We start from the raw sequence: 19210 nt of genomic DNA, 5'->3' as shown, positions 1-19210 counted from the left end.
TTTCTACTTGGTACAACAGCAAAAAGTGTGGGTTGGATAAGTATTTTAAGTATTTACCCCACATGAAAAGAAAACCCCACAAAACCTTTACCAGGCTGTAGTTTAATAATTATGCAGTTGCTCTTTGCTACCTCCTCACACCACTACAATATGTTTTTATAAGACAACAGTATGCACATCAGCAGTTACATTTTATAACCATAAGCATTTCATTACAACCCTAAATAATTAGGAATACTCTGAAAATATATGCTGATTCTAACACACAAGTGAAACAGTGTGAATAAGTGGGGTGAAAAAGCGGAGAGATACAGTAAAGATACTTCAACATCAAATTTTCTTTATGAGAAAATGTATATACATAAACTCAAAAATATTACCATGTTAAGAGAAAACGCAAAGCATCAAATACAAACACTCATTTCCTGAGTGTTTTTGATTTTATGGTTTAATAATAAGGATCTAACAATGCCTTCTGAGGTAGGTTTTTTTTTTCTGTTTCCATTTATTCAATCCTCTAGAACCTGGATCTACACTTTTCTAGCTGACAAATAGTGAAAGGAAGTTGTTGATTCAATGTAGCACAGGGGGCAGAGTACTTGGGAATAGACACTTAAAAAAAATCACCTTTAGAGAAAAAACATTAATTAAAATGGTTTAAAGCTTTTATAATCCCAGTATTGATTTTCTCACGTGGAAATTTTGGGTAACACAAGAACTTTCAAGTAAAAACATTCCTAAATGAAAACTTACATTTAACGTTTACAGTGGACTCTAATTCAATAATGATATTTAAGTACAGAAGCAAATTATGCCTTGCATGCCCAGAGTCCTCTTCCATTTTAGAGTTTTCATCAAAATCACTTCCAAACAGAAATGACATTAAAATTTTGCAGAACAGCCGACTTATGTGAAAACAGCAAGATGTGCTGCCAACAGGAGTGCTTGTCTTTAGAAGCTGATCATGGATTTCAGTCGGTAGTGTTTCACCACTGCTTCCGGGAAAAAACCTAACTGAAACTGCAATAATTTTTTAATTGCTTATGTGGACGACATCAAGGAAGGCATTTACTTCAAAACTGTTAGAAATGTAAGAAATCCAGTGATTTAAACATGCTCCTAACTTGCTATACTATGAAAACAGTTGTTATACCAAGAAAAATTTATTCCAAAAGGAAAGAACAAAAATTTCCAGTTTGGAAGTTAAATGCAATCAATAGTTATGAAAAAATGAAGTGGGTGGGAGTTTCAGTTCTTAATGCCTCAAAATACCCCTTTGAATAGCCTTTTAAACTCTTCACAAGAGTACTGTACAGGCTTGAAACACACTGGCCAGTCTAGGTGTTTTACTCCCTATATAAGTTAAGTTTTAAACCCAAGAAAAAAGTAATTGTGGCAACCAATTGGGGCAAAAAAATCCAGTCAGAATTTTGTTCCGTTATGTATAAAAATATTGACCACATTGTGTTATTACCTGAAGCATGTTTTCTTCTCCCAGATGCTTAATTTAGAATGTTGAATTAGACAGGAACAGATTAATCATGAGAGACAAACTTGGGCTGCTCTCTGTGAAGTAAACTTGAATCTTCAAAAGTGTAATAATTTATAAAATCGGAGACATCACAGCATCTATACTGAGCTTCTTTTACTTGCTCCACCTTAAGAAAAGTTGTTTCCAGGGAAGTATCTTTAAGCTGACAAATATCACTTATCACTGCAAATTCTTCGGGCAAACCAGCCTTTCCCACAACTGGGAGAGGAGGTGGTTGCCTGTCAAGGATCTCTAATTTTTTAGAGTTTAGGTTTGTTTTTTCCCCTACTCAATAATTATAAATTCTCTTCAAAGGCTTAGTGGGTTTCCTCCTTTGTTAAGGAGACATACTGGATCTCACTAAAATGGAGGGAGATGCTCATTAAAATGCAATATTTGAGTAGGAAGTCTACATTTATTTACCAAATTACATTCAAGGAACAACAACGAGCTGCTGCTCCTATCAAACATACTTTGATTGATTTGGGATTCATTATCTCATTGTCAAAATCAATAAATGGGCTGTATTTGCTTCCTATAGTTTTCCAGCAATCTTAACTCTATGCAGAGATCTTAAACCCTGTAATAATCTCCTGTTCTTATACAGGGAGTTGGAACTGGAGATTTTCAGAAGTGCCTCACTATTATGCATGGTAAAACTCTAATGCTCCAGAAACATGAGTGGTTTAGAATAACCACATATCACAGAGATTCAAACTCAATTACTTGGCAGAAGCTAAACCAATGAGAGCAAAATAAAGTTGAATTTTCTTCAGCAACAGTAAATAATTGTTTATCTTTTTTTTGTTCACTATGGAATGAAGGCTAATGTTTTCTTGAACATCCAAGCACTGACCACATACAGAAATTCTGATCCCCTTTCATTTTGCGTTACCCATCACTGAGTGTCCCCTTAAATAAAATCTACTCCAAGAGAAAGATTTAATTCTTAAAATTAACTTCACAGAATGTATTTTTTTCTAGGGTGACCTTACACAGAAGTGCTTTACCAGACAGATTACTTGATGATGCTGATGCAACAAGTGATATAGGAAGCAGGAAAGGATGAGTTTAAAAGATCAATATTTCTAAATTTAGATCTTCAGCTTTCCTATATCAAAACAACAGTATACTCACATCATCTAGAGAGGAATTCTGAAAGACTATACAGCGTAATAACACTACAGCTTTACTTGTGAAACAATGCAATGAGTTGCTTGGGCAAGGAAACAGATGAACCATCATTCTTTGGAAGAATGCTTCAATTTCTACAATTATTTTATCAGCCATATTTGAGATGTGCTGCTAGCTATTAAATGTACTTTCAATAAGCCTTTGGCCATATACCACTTAGTTCCTTAATATGGTTTGAATAGTTTGTCACTGAAATTGTTTTTGAATAAAATCCCAGACTGTAACAATGCACGTCTGACAGCCTGGGAAGCATTGAGCTGTAAAAATTGAAGTCCCAAGATCCTCAAAACAGAGTTTCTAAAGACTGGGAACTGGAATAAAGTTACAGTGACAGTGAATGTACTGGTTCAATTAGGATGAAAGATGTCATCAACAAAACTTTGCACAGGAGTTTGCAGCAGTTTTTTCTGTCACTAAGAAGAAAGAAAACTATAATTTCTGTCTTCTAGAAGACTGACTGTTGTAAGGAAGTACCATTATATTTGAAAGAAAACACTTGGGAATCAAAATATCACCGTTCCTTTTAAAAGTCTAGTAAATGGGCACAGAAAAGACAGTTGAGGGACTTCTGAGGCTCTGAGTTCAATTTTCCGTTATTACCAACTAGCAAAGGATGTAGGAAAAATACTGCATTTCCCCTCCCCTCGTAGATATAAGTTTTCCCAAAGATTACTTTTTTTCAGAAGTGGCCCCAATCAGAGAAATGATCAAGGTATTCTGTAGATTTCAAGACTGAAGACTAACATTAAACTTAAGTGCTAGATTCTGTCTTGGAAGTGCTGTGGTTCCAGTGTCAGTAACCACTGGAGAGGTGCAATGAACAATGCTTACCAGAAACCTACAGCTTCTGCAGACCTCATCTCTGCTAGGAATAAGCTGAACCAGAACACAGGAGTACTGGATCGTATCTGGACTCTTTTTCTCTCGTTCATCTTTTGTTTTTCAGAGATTGTTCTTACATTACCCTTCTTGTACGGTATCTCTTTAGTAGATACAACACTGACTGACCATGAAAACATAAATTTAAAGCTTCAAACGTAAAATGTAATTGGGATGACTGGCTCTTTTCTTATCAAGCAGAATTTCCTGCCTAGTAGACACTGGGTTAGCATCTGAACCAGCACTTTGTATGTTTTTCAGCATGCCATTCAGGCTCAATCCTGGATGCAATTTAACAAACTGACAAGGAAACTCTTAAGAGGTTAGAAATAGAAAAGTCACTTAAGAAGCTGCTCAAAGATTTTATCCCAGGAATAACACTACTATATCTACATAGTTTCTGAGTGAAGAAGTGTTGCCAAGCTTATTTAAAATCTGTCCTGTATATAGAATACAAATTAATCACAAAGGTACTTGCTTTATCTTTTTACACCATACATAGAAAATAGTATTTAGCAATATTCCTTAACAGGATTCTTTTTGCCCTTTGCTTTATAGAAATTGATGCATTTTCTACACAATGAAACATGACAGTAATACTGTCATGAATTAGCAGTGACATGCCACCACCATGACTTGCTGCTTCAAATTATATTCTAAAAACATTCACCACCTGCTTGCCTTTCCTCTTCCAAACTTCATTTCGGAGAATTTTTCTTCTATCCATTTGAGACAAATTCTCATACCTTTTAGACTGTTTTTTTCTCAAGAACAATCATCAGAAAGATCCACGATAAACCAAAAGGCTGTGCAAGCTTCCCATGTAGCTCCTTCTCCAATAAACCCCTGACACACAGAAACACTGCTACCCCAATCAAAATCTCCTCATAAATCTTTATATATAGCATTCTGGGGCAGTTTTTTCAGTTTTTCTCATACCTTCTTTGTGTGTTAGAATAAAGCTCAGAAAAGTTAAAATAATGTAAATAAGTCACTTAAGTCCTACTACTTATATTATCCTCATTAAGGAAAAACTATTAGAGTTTAAATTCTTATGGGTGGGAACAGAGTTTGGTTAGAGAGCAGAAAGGAATACAACACACATCTGAGTCATGTTTGCACTTTCAGCACCTTGTGGTATGGGATGATGATTCCAGCAATTCTAAATCAAAAATGCTATAATCTTCACCTTATTCTAAATTGCTAGGCTTAAGAACTATTAACAGGTTGTAAATTCAGAACCATTCATTAACAAAATAAAAGAAGCACTTACTTTATTAAGTTCTAGTTCACTAGCAAATTGGTTGATAGACATCATTCAACAGTCAATGCTGGGACACTAAAATCAATTTTGAAGAAAAGACTAGCAAGGTTAAATTTCTTTCTGAGTACAGAAGCATCTCAAGAACTTCATTGTTATCAATGACCCATATAAAAGTATCTCAAAAATTTAGGATGAAAAAAACCAAAACCATGCTTTATTTTACTTAAAGTAACACTGCAGAGGACACGGTCCTATATCTGACAAGGGATCAAGACTACTTTAAAATAAGCACAGTTGACAAGACTTCAGTTCTTTCTGAACAGGTTGGTTCTCAACATACATTTACTAAGATGACTTCCTTAAATCAATTGCAAAGCATTGCAGAAATAAGCATGACAATTTCAGACTTACAAGAAAAAGTTACTTCCATACAGAGGTTAACAACAGACTGGACTGTTGAAAAGCATGCTGAATAGTGTCCAAACACAACAAAACATTAATGCTTCTTCTTATATTTGAAAAATTCATACCTGGGTATACTGCCTGTTAAGCTTCTTTCACTTGATGATGATGATGATGATCCAGGTCTCTGATCTGCTTTCCTTCCTAGAGTTTCTGTTGCACTAGTTTGAGCTTTTTCATCTTCCTCTTCTGGCTTTTTTTTTTCACTATCACTTTCGTCACTGCCTTCTCCTAAGATGTCATCCACCTGCCAAAGAGTAGAGAGTCACTGTATCTTCTAACAAACTACTCTGTATCAATCTTTCATAATTGGGTTGCTCTTTAATAATCATTAAGAATATGCTTCAACTTTCCTTGGCCTTCCCCTTGTAACAACTCTGGCAATATTCTGTTCAAATTGAATATATTCAGTTTATGCTTAGCTTAAGATAAATACACGTACACTCACATACATGATATAGTAACACAAGACTATTATAAAAGGAGTGCTGTCTTTTGAAATTAAAGGGATAGATGTTTTACACTATTGTAACATATTGATGCATATTTTCTATTACATACACTTTATATTATCATAACATATAGAATCATTTGGGCATATTAAAATCTCTAGTAAGTATTCTTACATTTACAGGTATTCCTTGATGCATAAACAACTTCAAAGTAATACAGTATAAATGAAACAATGGACCAACCCCATTTTAAACAGATTGTCTGTTTGTGCTAATTAATAAGGGCAAATCTATCAGCAGGAAAATGTTTTTACTCTAGAAGCTGAGTTTACACATTCAAAATGAATCAAAGACTCCAAGAAAATGCCAAAAAAGAAACTGTCATGAGCAACCTCAAATTTGTTATAAAGATGAGTTACTGCAATGTTGGGTACAGTATTTATGGAAATGAGAGAAACCTATAATGATGCCTTATGTTTTCTGAAAGTAGCAATTACATAAGCAGTAATGCAAATGGCATATTAGAAAAAGAAAAGGAGGTGTGAATAAACTTCAATTCTTGTTTTTCAACTAGCAAGTACTTTAAAATACAAGTTTTAATAGAACTGAGAAGCTACTTTAGCAACAGGACAATGACCTCTCTTCAAAGTGGTACAACAGTCTGAAACAATTCTTTACTGGAATTAAGGAAAATTCTACAAAAAGGAACAGGTTTGATAAACAGTTGTAAAGTTTGTGCTCCAGTTCTGCACAGAAGATACACACATTTCTGCCCCCACCACAGTCTTTCCAAAAAGACCCTTGCTCCCACTGATCATTTAAATTAAGGGAAATAAATATAATAAAATAATGGCCAGTCTTCACGAGAGAAGATCCGGGGAAGGTCTTTACACCTTCCAGCCTGCGCATTGGATTTTTTTAGGTGAGACACAGTGTAAGGGAAAACCAGAAAAAAACCCCCAAGTATTTACAAAGAGTTCTTTAGGTCTGTTTCTACTGCTACAAAAATGACTGCTCATTGTTAGTAATGGAAATAATTGAACTAGTATTGCACAGCTACAAATCAGATCCATTTCAGCATGAAACCTGCATGTCCTGAGCATGGATTTGAGATTGAGTTGAATACATTGCATCTTAGGACAAACCTGAAAAAAACTACTATAATCTGCCATCTGAATTTGCCAAAAGGTTTCTACATTTCAGTACCTTATATTCCCCCCACAGCATATAAGGTAATAAAAATAAGTTTGAAATGAAAATCAGGTGTACACTCAAGTACACCAGTAATGACAGGTATCTTCATTTAAAAGTGTTACCTCAACATACTCTTTTGAGATACTTTAAAATGCTGCTGTGTTTGTTACCAGGGACCATGATGCTCTCTTGGCAGTTACTAAATATAAAAGCCAACAGACCACCAGCTCCATCCAATTAGTGAGTAAGTGGGTGCTCTGTAAACAAATACAAGACTAAAAAAGGCAAACAGGTGTTTTGTGCATGAATTCAAATTTCAGTAGCTTTATCTGCTACTGTATTTCCTTTAATGCTCTTTCAGTTACCTCAGTCTGACTCTCAGTGTTCCTGTTCTGGATGATATACCTACATCATAAACATGACCACTACTGATTTCTTTTAATGCGTATCACAAACTGTAAGTATAAAGAAAAAGTTTATATAAAAATATTATATACATTATATGATATACATCTTGCTTTTCTTGTGGTATATTTTTGAGTGGGAGGTAATTGCCTTTTACCTGTGAAGGGGCATTAACCATATTTTTTAGTTTAGGCAGTGAACAGATATCTGAGTTATACTGAAAATCAGGCCTTTAGAATGAGAGCAAAACCAAACCTGTAACTTGTGCTTCCTGGCACTTGTGGTCTGGAATTGTTTTAATCTACTTTTATCAAACTGCATATAGAAATATTAGCAGCTCTTGGTAATGACCTACCAGTTTTAGGATGAAAAGCAATTATGTGAGAAGAAAAAGCTTTAAGCCTTCACTCGATGCTGAGCATAGTTGCTATGCTCAAATTTGAAAAACAGCAATTTAAAAACCACCATGTGCAAGTTACTTAGAGGAGGTCCCACTGCAGTTCCTGGAGGCTGCACTGAGACCCTGCTGGGAAATGAGCAGTGGCAATACAGCCTCAATAGCTGGAGTTCACAATACTGCTGACAGCACTGACTACAACGCCTGCACACATTTTAATTGCAGCCCTGGGCATAACAGCGTGTTCCTAAAAGGCAGATACTGCAGGAAAGAAAACCAAACTCATTGCCTGTATTAATTTGACCACTTAACTTTTGCAAATGAAAAGGTATGGTAACCATGACTACAGCGGTATAATTCACTACATTTGGGTTTTACTGTTGCAGTTAACACTTTGACTAGAATGAAATAAAATGTCACTTAGAGGTTACATACCAATATTATTACTAAAATGCAACACTAATAATGATCCTGTACCCTTGCTCATGATTGAGACCTGATTCTTCAAAGAACGCCATTGAAAAGTTCTGAGAAACTTTGAATTTCCCACCTAGAAATAAATCCCTAGATTTGAGTAGAAAATTCATAACCATTCTTATGAACATTAACAAGTTCTATGGCCAGAACTTTAAACTGCTAAAAGAAACATGAGGGGCAGTCCTTCCTTGGTAATTAGGGTGCCTCAAGTGCTGACTTAAGGACTCTAGGCAGGCAGTCCTTCTAAAACATTAACACTACTATAGGACAAGGGGGAATGGCTTTAATCTGAAGCAGGATAGATTTAGATTACTTACTAGGAAGATATTCTTTACTGTGAGGGTGATGAAACACTGAAAGTGGTTGCCCAGGGAAGTTGTGGATATACCATCCCTGGAAGTGTTCAAGGCCAGACCAGATGGGGCTTTGAGCATCCTGGTCTAGTGAGAGGTGTCCTTGCCCATGGCAGGGAGGTTGGAACTAGATGATCTTTAAGTCCCTTCCAACCCAAACCATTCTATGATTTTATGATTATCAGTATAATGAAAATTGCTGTCTTCAATTAAATTAGTAACACTTACTGACGTTGGAACTAGGAAAAAAGCCCATTCCTAACTAACAATTTGTGAAATACCAATTAAATTCACATGTACTGACAGTTTCTAATTGTAAGATTCACACCAACTTTTTAATCCAAAATCTTTAATGAGAAAATGTCTCAAGGGCGACAATACACGATTTCTCCAGAGCTTTCCTAAGTCAGTCACACTGCTGCAGCCTGGAAGCTATGGCTTTATCTGATTATAAAGCCATCCATAACTCTAATCTTCCTTTCCTTTATTCTGTTTTCAAAAGAAATCCTCTGCCAAAAGGTCATTAAATAGTAACAGACCTGTAAATCTACACTGTAATTTTTTTAAAATGGTGAAATCCAAGATAAAGTAAAAATTATCACAATACCTATGGCCACAATACAGCTGTTCACCATCCAGGAGGATAGACTTGACAGGAATCACTGAAAAACAAGGACAGCATTTCAACTCTGCCTTGTCTGTAGACCAGCTTATGGAGGGGATGGTAAGGAGAGAGAGCCTGAGCCCACTGGAGACAGCAAGTAGGGAGTCCTCTGCTTCTCCGGTTGCAGCATTTCTAAGATAATGACAGCTTAGCAGAAATAAGAGCTCCCTGGCTGCTCAATGCAATGATTCTTCAATTTAGACTGCTGAAAATATCCATCCCAAAATTCCAGAAAAGGCTCCAACTACTTAAGTTAAAGGCCAGAGCGTAAGAGGATGATCTACAGCCACCCTTCAAAGAAAGAATGTGTTTTTAGTCTGTTACTAACCATTACTTATGAGAAGTTCTGCCTTTAGGTAAGACAAAAAGCAAGTAGTTTGAAAAGGTTTGTCCTAAGGTTCTTTGCAGGGAAGCAATCCTCTGCTGATAGCACTGCCTCCTCAGCAGCAAACTGCTTTTCAGGTCTCTTTCATAGCTATAAACAACTATGGGCTGCACCATGACCTTACCGGACAGAAAAGAACCCCCTGTAGTTTGAGATCATGAATGTTTTTTCCAAATATGGAAATAATTTTTAACTAACCTTTGAGGCTAATTTTTTCTTATGTATATGCAAACTTTTCATTTTTTCCTCATGAATTTTTCATGAATTGAAAAGCTTTTATAGGTATAGTTTTACTACCCAAATGTTTAGGTACAGTTAACTGAGGAGCAAGATACTACCATCTCTGTCTTCAAAACAGCTAGAAGGTATTTTAGCATGCTTTTAAGAGGTGATGATGTGACATAATGCAAGTGAACAATTAAACTTTCCTACAATACACATAGTCTGTATTAAGATATTTGGGCTGAATTTAAGTTACTTTGGAACAAGACATTTTCTTATACAAAGATGTCACTGGAAGGACAAACTGCCTGAATTAGGTTAAGTTGTCCCTCAGTACATAAAATTTAAGGGAGAATGTGTGATGTAACTTAGTCCAATTTCTTCCGAGTAACCTCAGAAGAACTTGCCTTTCACATTCTGTTCCATTTATTATTTTTCTCTGGCACTAAAACATTTTTCCTCCTTTCAAATTTCTGACGTTTATAGTAACATAATATGCATTTATGCACATTCTTCAACACCCCTTTGTCTCAAACACTTCAAATGCATTTTTCACTGTTCTCTATCACAATTGCCACTGGCTCATCTGGGCAGGTGATAAATCACTGAAATCAGAAAACCTAGTCCTGTTCATAATTTAAAAAAAGTATTTTCCCTCTATTTAAATATCCATACACTGAAAACTATCTTTGTACTACCCTGAATTTGATAAAGGTATGCTTCAAGTTGGGATACCAAATCTGGCAGTGTCATTATACCTACTCTGACAGACTGGAAAACAACAGCTGTAATCAGTTTAAGAAATATTACCAAACCTTAGGAAAAAAGCTTCTGTGAGATTTATTTCACATATAATTTATTTAAGAGATTGGTTTTTATGTCCTGGATGACTACATTTAAATTAAAATGCATTCTGCTGAAACAAAAGCTGGTCAGAAAAAAAGCTATACATCTATATACTCAGTCACGAACTGAACATTCTTCAGTATCCGTTTCCTTGCTGAAAAATCACAGGATTTGTCTTGTAAACATGCTCAATTACTTTCAAGTTTGAAGGAAATGGAAAGCATTTGAGTGCTCAGCATTTTCACTATGCAGAATATTAATTTTGCTTTTTCTAAAAAACAAACTCAATTAGTCTATAAATACCTAGAATCATAGAATAATTTAAGTTGGAAGACACTTCTGAAGGTCACCTGATCTACTTCCCTGCTTGAAGCCAGACCACTTCTATAAGGTTACTCAAGGCTTTCTCCAGGAGTGGTTTGAGTATCTTCAAGTATGAAGATCTAGGACCACTCTCTAGGAAACCTGGGAAATCAAACCAAAGTTTGATTACCCTTGAGATGAAAGGATTTTTCCATTATATACAGTCAAAGTAATCCATGTTGCAATTTGTGCCTGCTGCCTCCCGCCCTGCCACTATGCACCTTTGGGAATGGTCCGCCTCTGTCCTTTTAAACACTCATGCTGTTGTTGACAGATGCTAAACTCTTGTCACTGTCATTAAATGAGTTGCCATGAGATTGAAAGGGTGCATTTTTTTATAGAAAACACTAGTTTGGATCTTGGTGGGGTTCTAAGCAAGAGTTTTACTACAGCATGGCTTTTTCTATTAGGACAGGCAATCAAACATTAAAACTTTAAACATTCCTTTCTGATCTCTGAAGAGCTGATACTTTAATGATAATGGAAATAAAAACATCAAGACTATGAATTAAAAAAAAAGGGAAAGTTGCATGCTGGAATTTAGCCTTATTTCCACAAATTCAAAGCTTTTAATTTGTTTTTTCTCAGAGAACCAGAACAGGAACATTGAAATTACATGACAATAACTGAGCACCGAAAGGGAAAATGAATTTAGTTAGATTTATCCAAAGGCTTTTTTCTTCTCCCCTGTGTAACACTGCCCACCATCAAGCAGAAATATGAGCGAGTATACCTTCAACAAATAAGTAGGTTTAAATTTAACTACAGGGTTTCCTGGGCCTGTGAGATGAACAGAAGCAAGAAGGTAGAAGGATCGATCCTTTAAACATCCTGCTGCTAGACTCAAGCAACCTCTCAGTGACAGCAGCAGCTTCGTTACTTTCAACTCCTTTTTAAAGCCGGGTTATTACTTAGCTGCACCACTTCCCTGTTCCACTTCATTTTACGTCTACCCTAACACACAAGTCATAAAAGTACATAACAGCAGGAATAAACTGCTGGAAATAGACTTCAGATAAGCATCTCTATTAAATGTGTAGCCACAACCTGAGTAGTGGAAGACTGCAACAAGAAACTCAAACAACGGCTTGAAGAAGTTTTGTTAAAAGTACCTGCAAATCTCAGAAAACAAACCCAAAAAACTGGAAATGTAACAGGAACTCAAGCTGCATGCTCAAGTTCAAGTGCTACACACTACTAAGAGTCCTGATTTCACCTCAGGCATGATTTTCACCTCCTGATTTCACCTTGAAGAAGGCAGTGACTGAATCCCCAGATAACAGCCTGTTGCACTCAAATTCTGTTACATACTTTTTGTAGAGATAAGCACTATCTAAATATCCAGAGACTCAAATACCCAGAGAGTCTGTTGATGCTATACAAATAGAATACTAATGTACAGAAACTCAGATGGAAGGAAAAGGAGGAAGGAGAAAATTTTTATATACCTCTCATGAACTTTAATGCAGAAAAATTACCTTTTTTACAAAGACTAATATCACTAATTTTTCCTAGCCAACAAAGACTGGTAAAGACTAGAAGTATCCATACCTATTCCCTTTTTGTTTAATATACGTTGACAATTCAGGGATTTCAGCTTGCTGCATGCATGCACGCATCAGTACAGCTCTCACCTCGTAAACCTTTCCAGCAATAAGTTAAAAATTCATAACAGTCTACAGTAGTACTGCTCAACCTTGTCCTAAAACAAGGCAGTATCACACTTTTTGTTCTCAAAGCTATTTTTTATACTTAAAGTAAAATATATTTTGCTGAAATGCAGCAAGGAACAGGTTTGTCTTAGAATTTTGCAAGACTAAGAACTGCCAGTCTGTCTGGAGGAACAGTTTTCCCAGAAGTTGTCATAACTTCCTTCTTATTCCTAGAGATCTAGCAAGAGACATGCACAGTCTAGATTTTTTTGAACACAAATTAATCTAATTTGCTAATGAAAGAACACCTGCACAAGTTGTTTAAATACTGTCGCAAAATACCACTGACATATTAGGTTAAAAATCTTAACGTACTATTAAAAATGCCACATGGCAATTTGAGAGGGCACAGAGCCCAGGCTCTGAGTGATCTTTTCTGACAACTCACTGCCAAGGGGAGACATCTGTAGGAAGATGCTAATGAACTGCTAAGGGCAGCACGATATCAGTACGTTAGTATCATGGAATTAGACAATTTCTGAGCTCCTAATTTGGTTTTATATTATTTATGTTATAAAATCTGGGTAAGAATCACTTAGGATAGAAATACTTAGTCTACTTGAATAGTTTCTTAATCTTTACCTCAGAGCAAGTTTTCTTTGGACATAAACTTCACTTTACAATAATTTTTAAATCAAAATATTTTCAAATGCCCTCTTAATAGTATCTACTCTCATGAAGTTCCATTTATAAAACACACAAAAAAATTTATGGATGCTGAACACATCTATTGCAGCATTCACCTTCATGATCATTTTATAGAGGATAGCATATTGATGGCCCAAACCTAGTAAGCAATGGGACTGCCAGGTAACAAATTAGGATAAAGTGTCATTTACTGCTAAAACTCACTCCCCCTCTGGTCTAGCTGATTTAGTTTCTTTCTGACAAACAGAGGCAGCTTTGAAGAGGTGTGGACAGGTTTCCTTCATTAATGCAGCTTGTTTTCTGTCCAAGTGGCTTTTAAAATAGAATGGGACAGCTCTGAACATATACTCACCATTTCATCTGGAAATAGCTGCTAAACTGGTAGGAGTTTTAAAATAAAACTTTTTTTTTTTTAAATATAAGAAGTAACATAGGTTTTTGCAGCCCGCATTTCTAAACAGAAACAGTCAGCTTTTATGAAAAAATACTAGGATACGAATCTACATATTCTCTTTCAAGTCATCCCCAAAGGCATTAGTTAGTACTGCAGCAAACCTGCAAGTACACTTAGCACATTATCCTTGAAAACTTCTGAGAAGCGTTTAGGGCTTAACCCATTTGATTATTCCATTAAAATGAGAAATCCAAGAGTGGGAGTGAGCTTGATTTAAACTAATTTCCAATCACTTCAACCTGAATTACAGATTATTTAGACTACATTTGAAGCTCTAATGTGCTTCAGCTCAGAGACAAACAGTAAACTTCTGAAATGCTGAAACCAAAAATGCAGTGTCTTACTGTACAGTGTCATGATCCGAAAACATCGCCTTCATAGAATAAGTCCCAACTGTGGACTTTACTTGAATACATATAAGAACCTAAGTAATCATCACCCTAAAAAGAATATATATACAAGCATAGAAAATTTCTTATACACACAATATGCACACAACCCCTCCGTTTTTTTTGCACCTCAACTGTTTCAAAGCTTTCTCTCAATGAATCCTTGTTATCAGATGTTTTAATAAGCCTCTTAGCACAGTGCTAGGTTTCACCATCCCAGGTTAACTGAAAGCATATCCTTCACTTAAAGAGACTGAATATTCATAGCTACATACATATTTCAGAGAAAAATAAGATTTTTTTCCATTTCAGAGCTTGAACTCCTGAACTTCTTGTTCAGCATCATATAAAGCTGTTCAGAAGTCACAATCTCAGTGAAATTGAAAACACTATGGTGAGAACAAAAGAGAGGCAAAAACTGCATTTACCTGCAAGTGCAAGCTTTCTGCAGGTATCACAGCTGCAAAGGAAAAACTTCCACCATGTAGAGCAACTGGGATACAGTAGGGCTTACTAGCTCAAAACCACGGCTATATAAACAGATATGCTGTGTGCAGTATAGATTTATTCACTCAAACCATGAAGAAATCCACTCTAAGAGGGTTGAGCCAGCTTGAATCTGCCATGACTTGCTAATTTTAACTTAGCACTGGCAGACATCAGCTGGCTTCCTGAAGCATTATTTAGTTGTCATGAAGTTCCCTCTTCAGTAAGCCTGATAAGTTTGTTTTCATTATCACAAGAGTCAAGAGACACTTGTCGATGTGTTCAAGCTAACAAAGCCACCTCAAATGATGAGCATTAGAGAAAACTATTTCTGAACTGGTTTTACGAGAAATTTAGGGACGACAGTGAAGACATGGCAGTTCTGAAATGCTTTCTACTGCAACTGTACAATGGGACTGCAAACAGACTCTGCACAGGCAAGCACACAGCTTTTAAGTGAAGCAGTATAGAAATATGAGCACTACGTATGTGGAAGGGTCCTGCATACCAAGCCTACTTAAGAGCCAGAATTAGGCATGGAAGCAGTTAAGGGGGAAAAAAAACCCAAACCAAACCAATCCAAAACACAGTGAAAAATAAGCCTAGCAGCTGAAGAGTGGTCACTTTCTACAACAAGCTCAATATTAAGGTGATGAATACCATGCAGGTTCTAATATGATCTCTGTGTCGTGGTATGGCAGCTATATGCAGTCCTCAATACCTCTGCGATGAAGTAAGTTTGATGTTGGAGCACTGAAATATCTGGGATAGGCAGCTGCCTGTGTTCATCTCAGAGAAAGCAGTATCATCACATTTGCTAGCAGGAGCAACAGAGAATATTGTCTACAACTGACTGTGACCCTGGGCAAAGAGAAAGTGCAAGCTCATATACAAAAACTACAACACAGAGTAACACTGCTGTTCTCTCAATATCTAAAATTAACACCACTACTATAGACATGACAAAGTTATAACAGCACGGTCATTCATGTAATTATTAATTTTGTGACTCATTGCAGCAGGGAATTTGGCACGTCAGTAGGGGGCTGTGGTTCTGCAGCCTTTCATAACCTCTGTTAAAAGTTGCATATGGAATGGAAATCTTCTTAGTGATGCTGACACAGGAGCTAGGACACTGGGAGCTGACGGACTTTCACACCAGGGCAGAGCTGAGTGACTGTATTCTGTGTGTTCTGAAGCTGGTGCCTGACAAGAATGAAGACTACCAAAGCAAAGACATTTTCCCTTGAAGATGTCTTAGAAGTGACGGATTACAATTACGCATAAACTGAATTAAAAAATAAGTCACTTTAAGGTAACTGGTCTAGAACAGTTGACTGCAATGGTACAGAGTAATGGTACAAACTGCCATTCAATGCTATATTTAGAAATAACCCAGCCTTTATGTCACCAACATGGACTTGCATTTTTATAGCCCCAGAATTCCAAACACAAATTAAGTCTTCTAGCAGACTAGCTTTATGCCAATATTTGTAAAGATTCTCGATAACACTTAACATACATTATGCTATACTGCATATTCTTTGTATGTTGACATAAAATTATCAGAGCATCTTGATGAAACAAAAAAATAGTTCTAAGGAAACAGTTCAGACTTAGACCAGGACTTGAGCAGACACCTTTAAACATCACTCACAGAGAATATAAGCTCCAATTTAAATGTAAAAACATGTTAGACTTGTGATGAGGCTCAATCAGGCCCTGTATGCAGCTGCTCAGAATTATGTTAGGGATCAGCTTGCAAATTGTTTAACATGGCTCAAGCAACTCGTTTTTAACTGTGGCCAATTAGTGTTGACAGCTTAGCTGCATTTCATTTAGCGTATGGAGGTAGACGTATATGTTAAAATGAGGTTACTGAACTCTATTTAAAGAGGTTTTGCCTCATTTTCAGTGAGTAAACAAGCCCTTGAAAAAGGCTTTCAGTTTCTCTTTACTAAGGCTAGGCACAGGAGGCTGCAGATACATGTATCAACCAACTGAAGTTGGTTGAAAAACCTTCACAAAGTGTATGGAAAAGCCTTCTTCCCAACAGGATAACCAACCTTCAGTTTTTTAACACCTTAGATGTACATTCTAGAGGTGGAAGTCTTCTAGAATTACATTCCATCTCATATGGAATAACATTAGAATAACACATTTGCTATAAAACCAGGCAAAGTTTAAAAGCCAGAAACATTGTTCGTATCTGCAGAAACATACACAAAGCTTAAGATTTAATCTTATTTGCATAACAATTTTTACTCTGTGCTTAGCAGAATGATAGTAACATGGAAAAAGAAGCTACTTTTCTGAAAACCCAAGTTACAATGAAACAACTTTGTGACCACCTTTGGAAGAACACCAGAGTATAACACATTTTAATTAACAATTTGTCATGACTGCTATCAAGGTAATCCTTAGATATATATGTAATTTCCACTTTTATCTACAAAATACAGATATTTATAGTGTGCCACCTGAATGCCAAAAGGTTACAATGCTTCCCATATTTCCTCACAGCATATAAATTCAAAAAATAAATCTAAAATAAAAATAAGACATCCAAGTATACAAAAAAATGTGCTTAAATAGTATTTTCTAAGCAACCCATGCAGAAAAATAGAAGAGATCCAAAACTGATTGCCTACTTGAGATAATATCAACTTAGATAAAAATCCTTTTCCTATTTTGGTAATCAGTTGTCTCCTTGTAACACAGCATTACATAAAAAAGCCTCTTTCCAAACACTTAAAAAAGCTGCTAGGGCAAACTTGAACCATAATGTCCTCTTAAAAAAAAATAAAATATTAGAAGATAATCAGCTCTATGCAATTAGTGCATAAACTAATGATCTGCAGAGAAATATCGGACTAAAAAAACCCAGGAAAATACATGTTTCACATTTTGATAATCCATTCGAAACTCACAAACCCTATCTACACTGCAAGTCTTTTGGTGTTCTTTCTATTAGTTGAAGAGCAATCAAAGTGTCAATATTTCTGGTTAGGATGATTTAACCTAAATATGACCAACACTGCTTTCTAAAAAAACATGTTTATATCTTCTGTAACTAAAAAACAAACAGAAACACGCTGCTGCTTTTAAGAATTGTTTCCATTTCTCAACAGAAAATGAACTCTTCAAAGCAAAACAAAGAAAGGCAGAAGCAAATAACAGAATACCCAGCTTCTCTTAAGTGCTCATCTTTCCTCTTGCTATGTTACTGTTTCGGTGTCTAATTCTATGCTGCTGATTCTCACTGCCAAACATAAGTACTATTGGAAAACTCTACCCATTTCCCTACTAATCAGATGAGATATGGGCAAAATAATTGCTTTAACATAATACACTAATGTTCAATTACTTCTGTGTTATTTAACCATATTAGAGAACAGTCAATGCCAAAATCTGAAACAGGGAAGCAGTAAAAATACTTTCCTTGTTATACAACAGTTTTAAGCTATGCTCATTACAAAACAATGTTCCATTTCTTGGTGCATCAGCCAGTCAGCCACCACGCCACAGCAAGTGCTTCAAAGACAATCCAGCACCCTGATTCCTGACACTGCAGCCTCTCTGTATTTGTCTCCAGAAAACTCATCTCCCAGTGAAAGCAAGTGAGTGGCTGGGTTAAGCCATTCCAAAATAAGCACTCCATACTGAAAGCAAAAAGCTGTCCAGAGCATGGTGGCGAGAGGGGACACAAGAGTCAGCATGTGAAGGAAGGTGACAAAAGGACCGTAGGTAAGGAAACAGGAAGCATCAAGGCTCACAACGGACCGAGGCCAGCCCATCTGAGTGTTTCCCAGGTCTGCTTCTGCCACAAAATACTTTGGCAAATTGTTTTCATACAGTCCCTTACTGTCTTGATAAAAAGCAGCATGTTTACCTTTGTTACTTCTCCACATGTGTTTTTTCACCCATAGTTACCTCAAAATTTTTTTTAAAAGTTCAGTTCGAGTGGAAGCTGTGTAATAATTGCAAAGCAAGACCTCATCACTTCTGAGGGCCAAGGTACCTGGATAGTGACCATTAACAACAGAAAGTGTGCACACAGCCACATCCTTTTAGCCTCGAAAAAGGGCTATAATCTGTAAGAAGGGATTGCTAATCAAATCTAGTATCTGCACGATTTGTGACAGAGTATATGCTAAGGTGTCATACATGAAATTTTGTACAAGAAATGTAGTTGTAGAAACTCAAAGAACTGTTAATGTGCAATTTAGCATCCAAGTGAGCCCCAGGCTGCTATTATTTTGCTCCAGAGACCACATCCTCCACATTAAATTAGTACTTTTTAACTAACCAAGAGGCTAACGACTTACTGAGATAATAGTTTTCACCACATTGAAGGAGAAAAACCCTGCCTCCTGATTCACTGCATGGTACAGTCACTAACTTGAAAAAAACCCCAGAATTTAAGGGATAAA

The 19210-nt window shown here is 36.3% G+C and overlaps 1 protein-coding gene across 2 annotated transcripts in view; it reads right to left on the bottom strand.

Annotated features, from left to right (window-relative positions):
• CTDP1 (CTD phosphatase subunit 1) overlaps positions 1-19210 on the bottom strand; it is a 103897-nt gene that overhangs the window by 27501 nt on the left and 57186 nt on the right. For both annotated transcript variants that reach the window (XM_050308567.1, XM_050308562.1), the window contains exon 12: positions 5399-5577. In XM_050308567.1, the coding sequence (XP_050164524.1) occupies positions 5399-5577 (179 nt within the window). The remainder of the gene's footprint in view (positions 1-5398; positions 5578-19210) is intronic.

Source organism: Myiozetetes cayanensis, unplaced genomic scaffold (genome assembly GCF_022539395.1).
Source record: "Myiozetetes cayanensis isolate MyiCay16 unplaced genomic scaffold, myiCay2020 scf1, whole genome shotgun sequence".
Lineage (NCBI taxonomy): Eukaryota > Metazoa > Chordata > Aves > Passeriformes > Tyrannidae > Myiozetetes > Myiozetetes cayanensis.
The sequence above is the reverse complement of the archived record's forward strand: the minus strand, read 5'-3'. Positions and strand labels throughout refer to the sequence as shown.